This window comes from Oryctolagus cuniculus, chromosome 14 (assembly GCF_964237555.1).
Source record: "Oryctolagus cuniculus chromosome 14, mOryCun1.1, whole genome shotgun sequence".
NCBI classification, from domain to species: domain Eukaryota; kingdom Metazoa; phylum Chordata; class Mammalia; order Lagomorpha; family Leporidae; genus Oryctolagus; species Oryctolagus cuniculus.
Genome location: NC_091445.1, coordinates 90451895 through 90472735, shown reverse-complemented (window position 1 = coordinate 90472735; position 20841 = coordinate 90451895). Strand labels below are relative to the sequence as shown.

The 20841-nt window shown below is 49.9% G+C and overlaps 1 protein-coding gene across 5 annotated transcripts in view; it reads right to left on the bottom strand.

Annotated features, from left to right (window-relative positions):
- Positions 1 to 20841, bottom strand: part of OCLN (occludin) — a 66139-nt gene that overhangs the window by 27636 nt on the left and 17662 nt on the right. For all 5 annotated transcript variants that reach the window (XM_070056831.1, XM_008262318.4, XM_051853430.2 and 2 more), the window contains exons 2-4: positions 19183 to 19296; positions 15108 to 15783; positions 11800 to 11961 (exon numbers count right to left, since the gene is read on the bottom strand). In XM_070056831.1, the coding sequence (XP_069912932.1) occupies positions 11800 to 11961; positions 15108 to 15783; positions 19183 to 19232 (888 nt within the window). In that variant the 5' untranslated portion in view covers positions 19233 to 19296. The remainder of the gene's footprint in view (positions 1 to 11799; positions 11962 to 15107; positions 15784 to 19182; positions 19297 to 20841) is intronic.

Here is a 20841-nt window from a genome sequence, read left to right as displayed (position 1 = left end):
TAATACAAGGTGGGCTCCAGCCATGCTCAAGAACGTGGGTGAATCCTGTTACCCTAACGTTGAGTTAGGAAGGCAAGTGCCAAGTGCTACATGAAGGGACACTTTCTGGGAAGTCAAAAAAAACACTTAAAATGAGGGGCTGGTGCTGTGGCACAGTGGGTTAAAGCCAGTCTACAGTTCTAGCATCCCATATGGGCACCAGTTCAAGTCCCAGTGGCTCTTCTTCTGATCCAGTTCTCTGCTATGGCCTGGGAAAGTGGTGGAGGGGGGCCAGAGCTCTGGTGCAGCAGGTTAATGCTCTGACCTGAAGCGCCGGCATCGCATATGGGTGCTGGTTCGAGACCCGGCTGCTCCTCTTCCAGTCCAGCTCGCTGCTATGGCCTGGGAAAGCAGTAGAAACGGCTCAAGTCCTTGAGCCCCTGCACCCACGTAGGAGACCCAGAAGAAGCTCCCGGCTCCTGGCTTCAGATCGGTGCAGCTTCGGCCGCTGTGGCCAACTAGGGAGTGAACCAGCGGATGGAAGGTCTCTCCTTCTCTCTCTGTGTAACTCTTTTAAATAAATAAATAAATCTAGAAAGAGAAAGAAAGAAAGAAAGAAAGAAAGAAAGAAAGAGAGAGAGAGAGAGAGAGAGAAAGAAAGAAAAGAAAAGAAAAGAAAAGAAAAGAAAAGAAAAGAAAAGAAAAGAAAAGAAAAGAAAAGAAAAGAAAAGAAAAGAAAAAGAAAGCAGTGAGAGTGTCCCAAGTCCTTGGGCCCCTGCATAAGTATGGGAGACCTGGAAGAAGCTCCTGGCTCCTGGCTTTGAATCAGCCCAGCTCCGGCTGTTGTGGCCATTTGGAGAATGAACCAGTGGACGGAAAACCTCTCAGTCTGTAACTATGCCTCTCAAGTAAATAAATAAATAAATACGAAAGGAAGGAAGGGAGGGAGGAATATAACTAGAATATTAAGCATGGACCAAAGACAACAATGTCATGAACCAAAAACTGGATTGATCTGTATCTGTGCACTTAATGTCCGATTTATAAAACAGGTAACAAAGATATTTTTTCCCCAAGGGCTTATTGGCATGGAAATGCTCAATTAGGTTCTATGCTGGCTTTGTCACCCACAGTTGACCCTAGGCATGTGAACGAAAATGCACTCTATTGATACAAAAGCAGATTTAACTTCAACATCTAATTTTCTACCCTCTAAAAATACTATCATACACATACCGCAAGAAAGTGACTTGGGGCAGGTGTTGGGCTAGCAGTGAGGACACCTGTGCCCAATTTTGGACTATCTGGGTTCTAGACTTGACTTTGGCTCCTGACTCCAGCTTCCTGCTAATGAAGAACCTGGGAGGCAGAAGTGATGGCTCGAGTAATTGCGTCTCTTAGACTCACAAAGCAGATGTGGACTAAACTCCCAGCTCCCAGCTTCAGCCTGGCTCAGCCCCAGCCATTGCAGAGATCCGGGTAATGAACCAGTGGACGGGACACCTCTTCAACCTTCTACCTCTCCCTCTCTAAGCAATAAATAAAAATTCTTAAATAACATAAACAGATAAACATATGCCTAATCACAAAATTTTTAGAAATGAAACTCAATATTCACTTAGTAAATTGACAAAAAGACTGATAACATCGAGAACAAGAAAAATGCCAGGAAATAGGCAATTCCATAAACCACTCAGTAGAAACTGCAAAGCCTTTAAAAACAAGGCAACTTGGCACCACACAACAAAATTTTAGATATGCACACCTGATCACCAGCTCTAGAAATCTATCTTATACAAACACTAGCAAAAGTACATAAAGATATGTGTAAGAATGTTCACTGCAGTGGTATCTACAATAGTAAAACAAATACCAGCAAGAGTACATAAAGATATGTGTAAGAATGTTCATTGCAGTGTTATCTGTAATAGTAAAACATGGAAGCAAATTAAAACATCCACAATTAGAAGAACGAAGTGTGGCATAGTTATCCTGTGTAATACCACACAGCTGCTAAAAGCATTTGCTAAATGTATATGGAGAAACTTGGAAAGATGTTCACAAAACAAAGGGAAATTTTAAAAAAGCAAACGCAAAGCAGTATGTACATTATGGTTTTATTTTTTATTTAAAAATAACAGATTATTTTAAAAGGATACCATTATCACACGAAAGGTATTATTCTAAATATCTTCCAAATGCTAACCCACTGGAACAAGCTAGGAGGCAGGCACCAGCACCACCCCTACTTTCTACTTTCAAAGATGGAGACTGAGGCCAAGAACAACAGACCCTGCCAGGTCTCACGAAAGTAAAGGGACAGGCTGCGTCTGCCCCAAGCTGTGTGGCTGCATGCGGCAACACTGTGCTCTACAAAATCAAGCTGTGTCTGCATCTGTACACAAGAAGGGGGGTGGTCCACATCCCACCACTAAGCACCGGTGTTGAGAAAAAGCCCACTGAGGGGCACTATGGGAATGGGTCTTAGAATGGAGGAAGCTGATGCCCACGCTGTGGCGAAGTGGGTTCTGCTGCTGCCTATGACACCAGCACCTCATATGGGCACCGGCTGGAGTCCTCTGCTCCATTTGTGATCCAGATCTCTGTTAACGTGCTAGGGAAAGCAGCAGCAGACAGTCCAAGTACTTGGGCACCTGCACCCATGCAGGAGACCCAGAAGATGATCCTGGCTTCAGTCTGCTCTACCCTGGCCATTGCAGCCACTGGGAAGTGAACCAGCAGATCAAAGATCTCTCTCTTTCTCATTCTCAGCCTTTCCTCCCTCTGTAACTCTGGCTTTGAACTAAATAAATAAATCTTTAAAAAAGATAATCAAGAAAGCTTTTATCTTGCCAAAAAATATACAAAATGAAAACACAGTATCATGCAGATCCAACAACATAAATGAGCCACAGATCCTAGGTCAGGTGGACACAAAAGCACACAGTATACAGTTTAAGAGCAGGCAAAATGACTGATGTGATAGAAATGAGCTGCCACTCTCTGGGGACACTGCCTGAGAGGCACATGGACACTTGGCACTAGTACCTGGACCACAGGACTATCTGTGCAAAATTCCCCAAGCCGCCGGAGCTGTGGCACAGCTGGTTAAGCCTCTGCAGGTCCTGCATCCCGTATGAGCACTGTTTGAGTCCTGGCTGCTCCTCTTCCAGGCCAGCTCTCTGCTGTGGCCTGGGATAACAGTGGAGGATGGCCCAGGTCCTTGGGCCCCTGCACCCACGTGGGAGACCTGGAAGAAGCTCCTGGCTCCTGGCTTCAGATCGGTACAGCTCCATTGCAGCCATCTGGGGAGTGAACCAGCAGATGGACGACCTCTCTCTCTCTCTGCCTCTCTTTCACTCTCTGTGTAACTCTGACTTTCAAATAAAATAAAACAAATCTTTTCTAAAAAAGAATTACATACTGACTTTTTTTTTTTAAAGATTTTTATTTATTTATTTGACAGGTAGAGTTACAGTCAGTGAGAGATAGAGACAGAAAGAGAGGTCTTCCTTCCATCGGTTCACTCTCCAAATGGCCGCAACGGCCGGAGCTGTGCTGATCCGAAGCGAGGAGCTTCTTCCAGGTCTCCCATGTGAGTGCAGGGGCCCAAGGACTTGGGCCATCCTCCACTGTTACCCCAGGCCACAGCAGAGAGCTGGACTGGAAGAGCAGCAGCCAGGACTAGAACCAGTGCACATATGGGATGCTGGTGTCACAGGCAGAGGATTAACCTAGGGCGCCATGGCGCTGGCCCCAAATTATACACTGTATTTCAAAATCACTGTAATAGGAGTCGGTACTATGGCATAGTAGGCTAAGCCACTGCCTGCAGTGCCAGCATCCCATATGGCGCTGGTTCTAGTCCTGGCTGTTCCACTTCCAATCCAGCTCTCTGCAATGGCCTGGGAATGCAGTGGAAGATGGCCCAAGTCCTTGGGCCCCTGCACCCATGTGGGAGACCTGAAAGAAGCTCCTGGCTCCTGGCTTCCAAATGGCCCAGCTCCGGCCGTTGCTGCCATCTGGGGAGTGAACCAGCGGATGGAAGACCTCTCTCTCTCTCCTGCTTCTCCCTCTCTCTGTAACTCTGTCAAGTAAATAAATAAAATCTTTAAAAAAAAAAAAAAGCACTGAAGTATCAATTGAAGAGGACAGAATTTTCTGTATACTTCACTTTATTTTCAAAATTCCCTATACTTACTTAGATAAAATACATTTTTTATTCACAAAGCAACTAGATCTGGGGCTTGAGAGCCTAATAAAAAATATCAATGGGGCTGGCATTGCGGTGTAATGGGTTAAGCCACTGCCTGCAATGCCAGCATCTCATAAGGGTACTGGTTTGCATCCTGCTACTCCACTTGCAATCCAACTCCCTGCTTATGCACCTGGAAAAATCAGCAAAAGATGGCCCAATGCTTGGGCCCCTACACCAACATGGGAGACCCGGAAGAAGCTCCTGGCTCATGGCTTCAGATCGGCCTGGCTCCAGCCTTGCAGCCATTTAGGGAGTGAACTGGCAGATTGGAAGAGTTCTCTCTCCCTCTCTCTCTCTAATTCTGCCTTTCAAATAAGTATCTATAATGTTAACTAGAAGAATCTTAAAACATTTAAAATACCATAATGCTAGCACACACTTAGCGGTTAAAAAGAACCAGGTTAACAACCAAATAATGTGCAAACATGGAGAACAAGACATCCAGCAAGAGGAGGAGCAAAAACCTTAACAATCCCTAAAGCAGAGAAACCACTGCATTAGGGATATGGAGACAGGAAACTGGAAAATTGCCAAGTGTTCTCACCGATGAAACGAAAGTCGAAACCTGCTAAGAACTATGACTGCTCAATGGCTTCCAGTGGCCCCTGGACCCCAGGCCCCTGCTTCTCCCTCTAGGAGCTTAAAGAGCCCTCCTGGCCTCCTCCGCTGCTGTGTCTGTCCAGCAGGCCTGCATGGGCTCCACACGCAGAGACCAGCCGTCCGGTCTTCCTTGTCTGCTTGGCTCAGGCCAGCCCAGGGGGCTGAGTGTGAGCAGGGCACGAGAGGAGACTGTGACCTCATTCCTTAACTTCCTTTTCCCCGACCTCCCCTTCGACCTCATGTCAATCCTGAGGCTGGAAGGCTTGGGCAAGCTGGGCGGCATCCCCACCGAACTCCACTTTCTGGTGCAAATTTTAGCTAAAGGGTGTGGAAGCTGTTTAGGGCAGGCAGGCTGGGCAAAAGGGTAGAGCTGGTGAAGAAATACCAACTGTCTCCCGGGGAAGCTGGAGGGATGCTACTTTCCTTCCACTGTCAGTTTCTACCTCCAGAGACCAACCAGAACTGAGCTTCAGTGACAGGTCTGGCATGGTTGCTACGATTAAAGCTACATACACATACATTCTTTTTTTTTTTTTTTTTTTTTTTTTTTTTGAAGGCAGAGTGGACAGTGAGAGAGAGACAGAGAGAAAGGTCTTCCTTTGCCATTGCTTCACCCTCCAATGGCCGCCGCGGCTGGCGCGCTGCGGCCGGCGCACCGCGCTGATCCAAAGGCAAGAGCCAGGTGCTTCTCCTGGTCTCCCATGGGGTGCAGGGCCCAAGCACTTGGGCCATCCTCCACTGTACTCCCGGGCCACAGCAGAGAGCTGGCCTGGAAGAGGGGCAACCGCGACAGAATCCGGCGCCCCGACCGGGACTAGAACCTGGTGTGCCTGCGCCACAAGGCAGAGGATTAGCCTAGTGAGCAATGGTGCCGGCCGCTACATACATTCTATAACCCACTAAGTTATTCAGCACTCAAATCCAGGCGCAAAGCTCACCCGCTGCTGCCCCTCTCCAGGTCTCGCTTCTGCTAGTCCACAGCCTCTCCCGATGCCTCTCAGCTCCCTGTTCATTAAGCAAGCCCTGATGTGGAGCCAGGGATGGCGACGGGGGTTTGCATCCCTGGGAGGAGAGCCTTGGGTAGGATCTATTTTTCTAATAACACCTTGCCTTCTGTCACTTGTCAGCTTTTGTCCTCTGCCTAGAAGGCTGAGGTCAGTTCATGTTCTTGGGGAAAAGGGAAGGCTAAGGCTGTTTGTGCTGCAGAAATAAAATGCTTATTTGCTTTACCACACACCCCCCCCAAAAAAAAAAGCAAAAAAAAACTCTTTTGATGTGCGTCTGCTCTGGGGAATTGTAATCCTAAAGTTGCTTTTAAAATAAAATTACAAGGAAGTGAAATTGATTAAGTGGATGGCTAATTACAGAGAGGCAGAAACAGAAAGAGAAAGAGAGAGAGAGAGAGAGAGATCAATTTGCTGGTTCACTCCCAAAATGTCCCCAACGGCCAGAAAGGCTGGAGTCAGAGTTGGGATCTCAATCCAGGTCTCCTCTCTCAGTCTGCGTCAGCAGGATGCTGGAATCTGGAGCTCCACATGGGATTTAAACCCAGCACTCCAATACGGGACTTGGGCGTCTCAACCAGCAGGCCAAATGCCCACCCAGCTACTGGGCTTTAATAAGGTAGCAAGACTCCAGCCTGTTCCGGTTTGCACAGTGGGAGCAACCAGCATGAGCAGCTGTTAGTTTAGAAAGCACCGTCCACCCAAAGCGAGCATTATTGGCTACATGGGCGTATCTTGTCTCAGCGCTCCACAATTAATAGACCACAGATTGTAATCCTGACTTAGTGCAAGTAGTTCATTCCGAAGTCTCTCCCATTATTTTCAATGGAGAGTATTTTGAGGATATTAATTCATAATGAATGACCAAAAGGAAGAAAAAGCACCCATCTGTCCTGCACTGTCAACGGATGGTTTAGACAGACTCAGTTCCCCTGCAGCAGTGACAGGTCGGAGTGAAGCTGAGCACAAAGACCCAGGCAGCAGGGAAACAAGACCTCCAGGACGCACTGGAAGTGCCAACCTGAGGAAGGCCTGGGAACAGGGCACTGAGTCAGGAGCACGAACTCAGGCAGGTGAGCGGGAGACTGAGGAGAAGCAACAGCCCTGTGGCTAAAACCACCTCCCAGGAGACTGCGTTAGCACACACAGGGTTAACCGCCTCCCGCGACACCGGCATCCCATATGAGCATTGGCTGGAGTCCCAGCTGCTCCACTTCCCATTCAGCTCACTGCTAAGGCTCCTGGGAAAGCAGTGGAAGATGGTGCAAGCGCTTGGGCACTGCCATCCACCTGGGAGACCTCGATGGAGCTCCTGGCTCCTGGCCCAGCCTGGCCCAGCCCGGCCCCCGCCCATTGCAAGCATTCCCCAACAACACAATTCAAAGAGCCCTTCCCAGGCATTTCAGCTGGGGAAACGGAAGGGGAGGTGTCGCTCCCCCTCTTCGTGGAGGAACGACACAGGACCCTGCGCTGTTCTTTCTGTCTGCTCGGCCCTCCCCGGGTTTGCTGCTGGTTCTTCCCGGGTTGGCTACTATCCCTTCCACCTCCGTGGAAGGGCAGTTCCCCCTGGCCGCATTCCCCACTTCCGCAGGGGAGCGGCACACTGCCGGCCGGCTCTTCTCGGGGGCTGCACGGGTTCCCTTAGATGTTCCCCATAGATGTTCCTCGTGCATGCCGTCTCTCTCCTCCTTTATAGTCCTCCTCCGCCAATCCCAACTCGGCTGCCCACACGCCGAGTACGCTGCTCTCCTCCAATCAGGAGCAAGTCCTACAGTTAATTGGTTGAACTGGAGGCAGCTGTGCGGAAGCTGTTTTCTTCTCTCCCAGCGCCATATTGTGGGAGAGCAGATGCATAGAATAAGTCTTAATTCCAGCAACAGTCTAGTCCGGTTTGCTCCCCACAGATCCCCCTTTCTTTTTATTTTTGGCGTTGATACGCGCCTGTCTTCGGTGTCCCGCGGCACACACTCTGCTCTACTTGCTAGAGTTGCCACAGGCTCTTACAAGTCCTATCAATCAGGAAAACCGAATCCGGGTCCTCTCTTCGCCATTGTGAGGAGGTTTTTAGGCGCTGATGCGTGCCTGTGTTCGGTGCCCTGCAGCGCATGCTCTGCTCTGCCCGCAGGGGACTTACAAGACCTATCAGGCAAACCGAATCCAAGCCTTCTCATTGCCTTATTGTGGGGGAGACTTATTAGTGTTGGTTCGTGCCTATCTTCGGTGACCTGCAGCTCATACTCTGGTCGAGCTTTGCTGGCGCTTACCGCCTTAAATCAGGCAGACCGAATCCAAGCCTCCTAATTGTTGCATTGTGGGAAAGCTTTACTGATGTTAATTCGTGCCTGTCTTCGGTGACCTGCGGCTAGCCGCCCAGGTGCTCATCGCCTCACTAATCGGGCAGACCGAATCCAAGCCTTCTAATTGGCATGTTGAGGGGAGGCTTTATTTTTCTCTATTTCTCTATCTCCGGGCATTTCTATTTCTCCCATTTTACTTCTGTCTGCCAACATTCCTATTTCTCTTTTACTTCTAAACTTCTGTTTCTCTTATCCCCGCAGCTTTCCGGCACCTCGCCCCGCCGGCGGGTTCCCGGCTCTGCGCCGCTTCAGCCCGCGCGCCTCTCTCATCTGCGCAGCTTCCCGGCTTTGCGCGGCTCTGCTTTGCGCGCTCCGCGGTCTCCACGCTTAACCCTTTCGCGTCTGAACCACGGCCTACGCCAGCGTTCCCTATCTATTCACGCCCCGTGCTCTCTCTGCACGCGGCGGCTTCCGCGAGTAACACAGCGTAGCTTGCGTCTCCGCCACTAGGATTCAATCTAAGTTCCCCGGGCTAGCCTGGCGAATTCAACCCAGCGTACGTCTCCGCCCCACGATTTGGCTTCCCGTCCTTTGCTCCCCGGGCTAATCAGACGGATCCCAATCTGGCTTACGTCTCAGCTTCTGGTTTCAACTTTTCGCCCCCTATTCCCGGGCTAACCTGAGAACCCCAAAGTGGCTTTCGTTTCCGCCTTGGCCTGCCCCCCGCGGCTTCAATTTCCCTAACAGTTTTCTCTACCCGGTATGTTTCCCCAAGCTTTCCTCCAACGATATTCCTCCCTCATTTCTCCTGGCCTCTCCCCACAGTCCGCGTCCGAATCTGTTTGTTCTAGCTTTCACTTTCGCTTTCGACCTTAGAGATTTCTCCCAGCTTCCCCCCGTAGTCCGTATCCGAGTCTATGCCTAGGCTTTCAATAGCTTCTTCCGGCTCCTTTTTCGTCCGGCTTTTCCCTAGGCTGTTTGCTAGTCTCTCCGATATTTTCCCTAGTTCTTCCCGTTTCTTCCCTCCTAAGTTTGCTATCCGTCCTAGGTTTCCTATCCGAGTTAGGTTTCCTATCCGAGTCACGGCACCATTATGTCGCTCCCCCTCTTCGTGGAGGAACGACACAGGACCCTGCGCTGTTCTTTCTGTCTGCTCGGCCCTCCCCGGGTTTGCTGCTGGTTCTTCCCGGGTTGGCTACTATCCCTTCCACCTCCGTGGAAGGGCAGTTCCCCCTGGCCGCATTCCCCACTTCCGCAGGGGAGCGGCACACTGCCGGCCGGCTCTTCTCGGGGGCTGCACGGGTTCCCTTAGATGTTCCCCATAGATGTTCCTCGTGCATGCCGTCTCTCTCCTCCTTTATAGTCCTCCTCCGCCAATCCCAACTCGGCTGCCCACACGCCGAGTACGCTGCTCTCCTCCAATCAGGAGCAAGTCCTACAGTTAATTGGTTGAACTGGAGGCAGCTGTGCGGAAGCTGTTTTCTTCTCTCCCAGCGCCATATTGTGGGAGAGCAGATGCATAGAATAAGTCTTAATTCCAGCAACAGTCTAGTCCGGTTTGCTCCCCACAGGGAGGAACAGAAATGAGGGGCACACAGGTGACTATGTATCACACAGAACATGAGTCCCGGGGAAACCAACTGTCTGCTACTGCACACGTGACGGTCTCACTCCCCGGAAACATCGGCTACTCCAGACAACCACCAAAGGTGCTGGGAAACAGCAGTCCAGGGGTTCAGGAGCAGCCTGATGAGAACACCGCCTCGTTAAAGTGAGGCCGTCCTTTCTGCTCGACCGTCACCACCACCACCTGCGTGGCCGTCTTCTGCCGCATCATCAGAAGCACCCAGAACTGATCACACCTTCACGACAATAGAGTCAGGCGGGAGGCCAAAGTTCCCTGGCACCGGGCTCCCCTGAGCCGGGTGTTTTGTTTTTAAGCCTCTCGAAACCTTAAGTAAATAAATCTGTCAGCCAGTGAAAACCGACACACCCAGAAACTCGGCAAAACACTTACTCCGCGGTTCACAATGCACCGGCCCAGTCCCTGCACAGGCAGCCCTGCACGGAGCCATGGCTCAGAGGACAGTGCCCCCAACACCCTCCCCCTTCACGGGCGCCAAAAGGAGGCCTCTTTGTTTTAAAATTTATTAATTTATTTGGGGCTGGTACCGCACTCACTAGGCTAATCCTCCGCCTAGCGGCGCCGGCACACCGGGTTCTAGCCCCGGTCGGGGCGCCGGATTCTGTCCCGGTTGCCCCTCTTCCAGGCCAGCTCTCTGCTGTGGCCCGGGAGTACAGTGGAGGATGGCCCAAGTGCTTGGGCCCTGCACCCGCATGGGAGACCAGGAGGAAGCACCTGGCTCCTGGCTTCGGATTGGCGCAGCACGCCAGCTGGGATGGCCACTTGGGGAGTAAACCAACGGAAGGAAGACCTTTCTCTCTCTCTCTCTCTCTCACTGTCTAACTCTGCCTGTCAAAAAAAATTTATTTGAAAGGCAGAGGGACAGACATGGAGACACACACACAAGAATAAAGAGAGACCTCCCATTCACTGGTTCTCTTCCCAGTTGCCTACCACAGCCCAGGCTGGGCCAGGCCAAAGCCAGAAGCCATGGAGTCCATGCAGGTCTTCCACAAGGGAGGCAGAAATCCAAACACTCGGGCCGTTATTCACTGCCTTCCCGGTGCATCAGCAGGAAGCTGGGTGGGAAACAGAACAGCAGCATTCACACCAGCACCCCCTACAGGCTGGGCGAGTTCCAGGCAGAGGCTCAACCTGCCCGCCCTGCAGGGGCTGGCGCAGGGACACGCCACACCCACCCTGACTCTCCTAGGAAGACAGCTGTCCTTCTGCCCCTTAACTAACTGGGAGAACTGAAGCCCATGGTTCTGGATTTCCTAATCTGCCCACAGGAAGGAGGAGCCTTTGGATGATCCGAGTCTTCACACAGCTGCTAGCTTCCATCCTCAGCCCTCCCACTCCACTCCCACTGGCCAAACTGCACCTGCCCTGGAACCTCCATATTCTCCACTGACCTTCATGGCAGCCAATCAATGTGGTCAAAGCAGCTTGCTCCCAAAGCATGCTGAGAGAGGACTTCTGAGAGCCAAGCCATCGCTGCAGACACCCTGACCACAGAGACGCTCATGCAGGAAGTATTTCTGGAGAGAATGACTTCCTGGGCTTTCAGTAGATCCCACCATACAGGAAGGCTGGGAAGAATAAAAAGTATATTCCCACCCACACCCCAAAAAACCCTAATCTCTCCTTACTATCTCGTAGGTGAAGGCCAGTGCAGAGGCTTGCCCCAGGCTGCCGTCCAAAACCACTCGTGCCGATCTGCACCCAGCACACCACCCTGGGCGAGTGTCTCCTCCCACACAGTGAGCAGAACACAGAGGGGTGAGAGGAAGAAGCTGTTCTGGCTTCTCAAAGGTCCTTGTTCGTTACGTTTCAGAGCCTAGATCCACTTGAAAATGGAAATGTGATTTTCACTGAGGAGTCAAACAATTTCCTTCACCTCACGCTCTCGAAATCCTTTGGTAAAAATCAAAGCGACAACTTTTGTAATGTACACAGATGATAAATCTAACACATTACCAAAAATGGAGACCAACCTGGGGCTTAAAGAAAGATTGGAAGTGCTTTCACACTTACCCACTCTTCGACATTGGGGGGCTGCTCGTCATAAACGCGCTCCTTCTCCCACAGAATATTGGATTTGTCATAGCGGTCCATCTTTCTTCGAGTTTTCACAGCAAAGAAGATTATTAAAGCAAAAGCCACAAGAACCAAGAACCCTAGTACAATGGCAATAGCCTGAAAAAGGATTAAAGATATTGGCAGGATTAGATTGTAGTTGCTTACTTAATGGCAATTCAACTCGGTACAAACTGTTAACATCCTTATCTACATAGGAACCTACTGCTAGGTGTCTGTGGTTTAATTCAAACCGAAGCACAGAGTTCCACTTTAGACGAATCCAAAACTCTCACCCACATCAACCGGGCTGAGGCTGGACACACACACACACTTCAGTACTCAGAACAAGCTTCAGCCAGGTGCTGTCCTCAGCCCTGAAGAGCTGTAGAGGTCTGGTCCAAAACCTGCGCTCCGAGGGCCATGTTTTATAGACAGATGAGACGGGCCAGTCCACTCACTCTGCCATCGGTATGACAATAATGGGCTTAACAACACTGTTCTGGGAAGTAGCTTTCGATACCCAATCACACTTACAGTCTTGTTCCTAACGCATCACTTGGCACATCATTTGACGATAAACGTAAATTTCAGTCTGCAGGGGATGTGCCTTCTCGTGAATGACAAAGATAGCGTAACATAAAGCAATCGGACAAGGATCCCTTTGGTCTGGCAGGTTCTCTGAGTCCTGTGGGCGTGGGCAGCTGAGACTTAGCACAAAGAAACTTCCTGCAGCTGATGGTGCTGCAGCGTCCAAGGTGTAGTCCGTGGTACACTGGCCTGGGAGGAACTTGACACTGAAGCAGGTACAGGGACCGCCCTGGATCCAGCTGGTCACCTGACTGTGACAGTTCTTTTTCAAAGAACACAGGCTTCAAGTAGCCCAAGGACTACAAGGGATGGGGCATAGTAAGATAAGAGAACCAACCCCAGTCCCTATCTACTTATCGCCTCTGAATGGCGACAACAAACATTCTGAAAACCTGTGTCTGCAGACCACAGTCCACCTGCAAAACAAGGGTGGACAGCTACTAGAGAAGCTCCAACTCCCAAAACAGTGACTCACTCAGATAAAAGACCGGGAATCCCTGAGTCAGTGGAAGGAAGAAAAAAGACACCAAAGACTTGTACTCAGAAACATATCAGGTGCTAACACAATTAGGATGAGTCCCAGGTGCAGAGGGACAGTCTCAACTCCACCTGCATACCTGAATCACTTGGGCAGCTTAATGAGCTCTGAAAACCACAAACACTCTTGAAAGACATTAAAGACCACCTACACAGGGGGAAGGCGCCCTCCCATGTAAGTGGACTGGGAGAATCGCAATCATAAGATGACAATTTGAAGGCTAATCCTCCGCCTTGTGGTGCAGGCACACCGGGTTCTAGTCCCGGTCGGGGCGCCGGATTCTGTCCCGGTTGCCCCTCTTCCAGGCCAGCTCTCTGCTGTGGCCCGGGAGTGCAGTGGAGGATGGCCCAAGTGCTTGGGCCCTGCACCCCATGGGAGACCAGGAGAAGCATCAAGCTCCTGCCATTGGATCAGCGAGGTGCGCCGGCCGCAGCGCACCGGCCGCGGCGGCCATTGGAGGGTGAACCAACGGCAAAGGAAGACCTTTCTCTCTGTCTCTCTCTCTCACTGTTCTCAGCACAGACAGTTAATACGAGTGAGTCCTGGTGAGGATGCGGAGAAACTGGAATCCTCACACATTTCTGCTGAAAATATAAAACTACAACCTCTTTGGGAGAGTCTGGAAATTCCTCAAAAGGTTAAACAAAGTCATTATAAGACCTTTAAATTCTGCCTTAGGTTTATACCCAACTTAAGAGATATTAAAACAGAGGTTCAGCCCAAAACTTCTAAATGCCAGTCAATTGATGGATAAATAAAATGTGGTACATTCACACGCAGGGAATATCAGTGAGCAGAGAAAAGGAACAAAGGACTGGTACATGCTATACCATCGATAAACTTTAAAAACACTATGCTGGGGCCGGCGCCGCGGCTCACTAGGCTAATCCTCCGCATGTGGCGCTGGCACACCGGGTTCTAGTCCCGGTCGGGGCACCGGATTCTGTCCTGGTTGCCCCTCTTCCAGGCCAGCTCTCTGCTGTGGCCAGGTAGTGCAGTGGAGGATGGCCCAAGTGCTTAGACTCTGCATCCACATGGGAGACCAGGAGAAGCACCTGGCTCTTGGCTTCGGATCGGCACAGCGTGCCAGCTATAACAACCATTTTGGGGGGTAAACCAACGGAAGAACGGAAGGAAGACCTTTGTGTCTCTCTCTCTCTAACTCTGCCTGTAAAAAAAAAAAAAAAAAAAAAAAAAAAAAAAAAAAAAAAAACTATGCTAAGTGAAAGACACCAATCACAAAAAGACTATGCATTGTGACACTGTACTCATAAAATACCTAGAACAGGCAAATCTACAGAGGTAGGATGATTAATGGTTGCCTTGGGCTAGGGAGGGTTAGGGAAATGAGAGTGACTGCTGATTGGCATGGGTTCCTCTAGGGACAGTGAAAATGTTCTGAAGTTGTGGCGATGGCTGCACAATTCTATGAATACACTGGAAACCACTGAATTCTTCCTTCAGTGGGAGAATAACATGGTATGTCCATTATACCTTTTTTTTTTTCAAAGATTTATTTATTTACTTGAAAGTCAGAGTTACAGAGAGAGAGAAGAGGCAGAGAGAGAGAGGTCTTCCATCTGCTGGTTCACTCCCTAGATGGCCACAACGGCTGGAGCTGAGCCAATCCAAAGCCAGAATCCAGGAGCTTCTTCCAGGTCTCCCATGTGGGTGCAGGGGCCCAAGGACTTGGGCCATCTTCTACTGCTTCCCCAGGCCATAGCAGAGAGCTGGATTGGAAGAGGAGCAGCCGGGACTAGAACCGGTTCCCATATGGGATGCCGGCGCTTCAGGCCAGGGCATTAACCCACTGCGCCACAGCGCCGGCCCTTTTTTTTTTTTTTTTTTTTTTTAAGATTTATTTATTTATTTGAAAGTCAGAGTTACACAGAGAGAGGAGAGGCAGAGAGAGAAAGGTCGTCCATCCGCTGGTTCACTCCCTAGACGGTCTCAATGGCCGGTGTCCATTATAATCTTAATAGTGAGAGCCAGCCCCTTCCCCAGGCTCTGACTTAAATTAGCAGTGGGGCCTCGGCATCAGCATTTTTAACAAGCTCTCAGAGTGACTCTTTTATATATCCCAAGCTGACAGTCTCTGATCTAAGGATAGGGCAAAAAAGCAAAACACTCTTCATACCTCCTGGGGATCCACCACACAGTAGTGATACAAATATTGGTCCACGTAGAGACCCGTCATTCCAGGCGTGTAAAACTGGTTGCAGAGAGCATATATCTGTGAGCCATACATAGATCCAGAAGCCTGGGCAGTTGGGTTGACTCCCATTATATAGACAATGGTGGCAATAAACACCAGGACGCCCAGGATAGCACTCACTATTATCACAGTCAAGTAGTATCTTCTTGTTCTGGAAATTTCAGATCTTATAACACTGGTAACAAATACCACCAAGGCAAAAATGAAACAAAAGGCAGCCATGGCCAACAGGAAGCCCTTGGCCGCTCTTGGATCCGTGTAGCCTCCATAGCCATAACCGTAGCCGTAACCATAGCCATAGCCACTTCCGTAACCACCAAAACCACTTCCGTAAGGGTAGCCCACACCACTTCCCAGTAAGCCAGTTCCGTAGGTTCTGTCCCAGGCAAGCGTGGAGGCAACGCAGGCAAATATGGCGATGCACATCACGATGATGAGCATAGACAGAATCCGAATCACTCCTGGAGGGGAGGTCCATTTGTAGAAGTGAAGAATTTCGTCCTCTGGGTAAAAGGAATAGGCCGGCTGGGACAGCATGGGCCGAACGTGCATCTCACCACCGTACATGTCATTGCTCGGCGCGTAATGATTTGGCTTGCTGAAACGCACACAGAACAGTTTCAAGTGAGCTTTGTTATTACTAGACCAACGGAATGGATAAAGCAGCAGAATAATGTAAACCATTAATAAATAGTACTGGCATTACTGCCCCCTGAACAGTACCGGTAACTGTGATTGGAATCAACCAGAAGCCTTGGTGAACACACATTACTGGCCCCCGTCCCAGAGGCAGGCTCTGCAGGTCTGGGGTAGGAACACAACAAGTGAAATGGGGATTTCTGGAACTAGGACCCTGGCAGTGCTGGTGCTGTCAACGTGTTTACCATATGGTGCAAGACCAGTGCTTTCAGATACAACATCTACCGTGGCCTATCCAGGGTCATGTGCAATTCTGATAACCTCACTATCCCACTTGAAAAAGCACATCCGGGGGTGAGAGTCTGGCACTGTGGTTAAGACGCTGCCAGGGATGCCTGCATCCCGTATCAAAGTTCCTGGGTTCAAGTCCTGGCTCTGTGCCCAATTCCAGCCCCTGCTAATGCACACCCTGAGAGGCAGCAGGTGACGGGTCAAGAACTTGAATCCTTGCCATCCAGGTGGACAGTCTGCATTGAGCTCAGGACTCTGACTTCAGCCTGGCCTAGCCCAGACTGCTATAGGCACTCAGAGTGTGATGGAAGACCACTCGCTGCTTCTGCTTCTCAATGTCTGTCTCTATTTCTTTCAAATAATTAAAAGTTTAAAAAGCTCATTCAGGGATGGGCCTTCTGGCACAGTCGGTTAAGCAGCAACTCAGAACACCTGCATCCCATGTCAGAGTGCAGGTTCAAGTCCTGGTTACGCCATGCTTCCAATACAACTTTCTGTTAATGTGCTTCGGTGGCAGCCAGATGACAGCCCAAGTACCCGGGTCCTTGTTGCCCACAGGAGAGATTCATACGGAGCTCTAGACTCTTGGCTTCAGCTTAGCCTGACCCTAGCTGTTGCAACCATTTGGGGAGTGAACCAGTGGGTAGAAGATCCCTCTGTCTCTCTTTCTGTCACTTTGCCTTTCAAATAAATACATCTTTATAAAAAATTTTATTTATTTGAAAGCAGAGTTACAGAGAGTTAGAGAAAGACAAAGAAAGAGAGATTTTCCATCCACTGGTTCAGTCTCCAAATGGCCACAATGACTGGAAGCCAGGAGTTTCTTCTGGGTCTCCCACGTGGGTGCAGGGGCCCAAGCACTTGGGCCACCTTCTACTGTTTTCTCAAATACATTAGCAGGGAGCTGGATTGGAAATAAAGCAACCAGGACTCAAACTGGCACCCATATGGGATGCCGGCCCTGAAGACCATGGGTTAACCCACTGCACAGAGCACCAAACCCTCAAATAAATAAATCTTTAAAAAAAAAAAAGTAAAAAGCACATTCATTCATTTATTTTTCTAACAGCTGTTCACTGGAGTTGCTGGGCTTCTATGTGCTAGGGAATGGGTAAACAACAATGAACACGGTGATCTTCTCCACAGAGCTGAGCCTTTGTCTAGGACCTAACATAAAAGAATTAAGCAGGCAATCACTACAGGACCTACAGTTACAGTTATGAGAAGAGCTACAAAGTAAACCCAATATGCACTGAGAGCTATGAGGGTAATGCCTAATTGCATCTTGAATCTCCTTTATGAAAAATCCTCTATAGGGACAGACCTTTGGCACATACGTTCAGGTGCTGCTTGGGCCACCTGCATCTCATTTCAGAGTGCCGGTTCAAGTCCCAGCTCTTCTACTTCTGATCCAGCTTCCTAGAAGGCAGCAGGTGATGGCTCAAGGGCTTGGGTCCCTCCTACCCACATGGGAGACCTGGAATGAGCTCCTGGCCCTCTGGCTTTGACTTGGTCCAGCCCTGGCAGATGTGGGCATTTGGGGAGTGTAATGAGCAGATGAAAGATCTGTGCCTTTCAAATAAAAAAAATTAAAACATATACATAAAAACATTTAAACCCTTTACAAATACTAGTAATTTAATCATGATAGACAGAGAAGTGTGGCTACACTGAATCTAAAAACTACAGCTCCCAAGACAGCATTTTGGTGTGTTGGGTAAAGTTGTAGCCTATGATGCCAGCATTCTACTTCCAACCCAGCTCCCTGCTAATGCACCTGGGAGGGCTGCAAAGAATGGTCCAGGTGCTTGGACCCCTGCTGCCCACGTGGGAGACCTGGATGGAGTTACTGGCTCCTGGCTTCAGGCTGGCCCAGACCTGGCTGTTGCGGCCAACTGAGGAGTGAATCAGTGGGTGGACGATCTCTGTGTCTATGTCTATCATACTGTCCTCCAAATAAATATTTTCAAAAAAATAAATAAAAACTACTTGCTCCAATGAGGGCAAAACTCAATTCCTTAACTGACCTCAGCCCCTTTTGTTTCTGCCGTCACTTTCACACGTGACCTTCCTCATTCGAAGCCAGCCATCTTAGTACTGGCTGCTGCTGCCCTGAGAATTCACACGATCTGAGCATGAGAGTGAGAATAAGAAGGAGCTGAAGAAACCAGAGAGCGCTGACAGGTGGTCTTTGAAAAGATCAAGCATCCTAGCTTCACAACATAGTGCGCTAGGACATGCGGTGGTCTCTGGGGTCTGTGAACAGCGCGGTCTGAATGTCGAGAACATGTATTTTGCACACAAAAGCAACTATTTTTCTAAGGTACACAGTCAGGGATGGGATTTTTTTTTTTTTTTTTTTTTTTTTTTTTTTTTTTTTTGGACAGGCAGAGTGGATAGTGAGAGAGAGAGACAGAGAGAAAGGTCTTCCTTTGCCGTTGGTTCACCCTCCAATGGCCGCCGCAGCTGGCGCGCTGCGGCCAGCGCACCACGCTGATCTGATGGCAGGAGCCAGGTACTTCTCCTGGTCTCCCATGGGCTGCAGGGCCCAAGCACTCAGGCCATCCTCCACTGCACTCCCGGGCCACAGCAGAGAGCTGGCCTGGAAGAGGGGCAACCGGGACAGAATCCGGCACCCCGACCAGGACTAGAACCTGGTGTGCCGGCGCCGCAAGGCGGAGGATTAGCCTAGTGAGCCGCAGCACCGGCCAGGGATGGAATTTTTGGGACACAGTTAACTTCAGATCTACCCAACAATTAACGTGCAAGTTTCACCTATTTGTGGGGGGAAAAAAGGAATAAATATACACAAAAATATAAACCTAGACCATCCTTTGAAGCAAGCACTAGAAACTGGTGGCAGTAGTCACCCCTGCTGAGACAAACCGTCAGCCTGCCAAGTGCAGAGGAAAACACAGCTCTCACCGTAATCCTTCGGTGCAGTCTGAACGCACCAGTGTGCACATTTTTGAAAAACAAACACTTAACAGCTTTAACCATACATTGTTATTTTTTACTTTTTTGACATTCGATGACAAACAAGGAAGAAAAGTCAAGATTTACTCACAATTCATCAGGCCTGTAAGGCGGCGGGCTTTCAAAAGGCCGTGAAGACATGGCTGATGTCAAAGGTCACCTGCTCTTCAGAGAGGCAATGCTGGGAGCTCCCAGGGAAGTCAATCTGAGCACAAGGGTAGGGTGACGGCGTTACTCGCGGGCCCGGCATCTCCCTGCGCCCTCCACGCACCTTCTCGCTGCACACTCGTTCTCTCGCACCCTTTCCACACCGTTTCTGCACATTCAACCAGGAACCCCAGCGCAGGAATCGCCAAGCCGAGGAACTCCTGCAGCCTTCAACATCGCCACATGGCCCCATGACGCGCAGCATCTTTAAACTTGAGGTTCCAAGCGCAATGACAACTTCACAAATTATCAATTTTAACATATGCAAAATGGCATTCTTAAACTAGTCACTGCAAAGAACAAAAAAGTACAATCTCTCTACAATCATCTCATACTACCTTTTTTTATTTATTTATTTTTATTTATGTATATTTTTTTTTTGGCAGGCAGAGTGGACAGTGAGAGAGAGAGACAGAGAGAAAGGTCTTCCTTTGCCGTTGGTTCACCTTCCAATGGCTGCCGTGGCCGGCACACCGCGCTGATCCGAAGGCAGGAACCAGGTGCTTCTCCTGGTCTCCCATGGGGTGCAGGGCCCAAGCACTTGGCCATCCTCCACTGCCCTTCCTGGCCACAGCAGAGAGCTGGCCTGGAAGAGGGGCAACCGGGACAGAATCCGGCGCCCCGACCGGGACTAGAACCCGGTGTGCCGGCGCCGCAAGGCAGAGGATTAGCCTAGTGAGCCGCGGCGCCAGCCTTTATACTACCTTTTTTTAAATAACAAAACCCATCTTTAGTTTTTTTTTTTTTTAAGATTTATTTATTTATTTGAAAGGCAGAGTACAAAGAGGCAGAGAAAGAGGTTTTGCATTCGCTGGTTCACTCCCCAGATGGCCGCAATGGCTAGAGCTGCACCTATCAGAAGCCAGGAGCTTCTTCCAGGTTTCCCGCATGGATGCAGGGGCCCAGGGACTTGCAGAGAGCGGCCCTAGCAGAGAGCAAGATCAGAAATGGAGCTGCTGGGACTTGAACCGGTGCCCACATGGGATCCCAGCATTGCAGGCGGTGGCTTTACCCACTACGCCACAGTGCCGCCCCCTCATGCTACTTCTGAAAGTCCCTCTAAGATGAGAATGCATACTAAAGTGTTTCCACAGCCATTTCTGGCCTCTCAGCATTAACTAAAAAGCACGACCTAACTTGTTAAAGAGAAGCCTTTATCATTAAAGATTATGACAAAAAAACATCAGTGGCCATTTTCCCCTCATCTTCTTTCCCAAGTCTTCAAAACTGAGCACAACTTTTACAAGAGGGGCAACCCTTGAACATGCGTCGTAGGAAAAGGTCCTTTTCTAAAAGAAAAGCGAAAACGACTTGAACCAAAACTCCTCAGAGCACAAAGGCCTGGACATCTGAGGCGGTGCCAGCCAGTCAACAAGGACTGGTTAAGTAAGTGCCTGCACAACACCAGGGAGCCGTGGGAGGCCCGGAGGTCACACACAAAACAGCGAGTGCTGCCTGCGTGAGTCAGGGCCGCGCCACACGCTGCGAGCAGGACGGGGATCAGAGGGCAGGCCAGCAGCAGGGGTGCGGAAGGAAGGGAGGA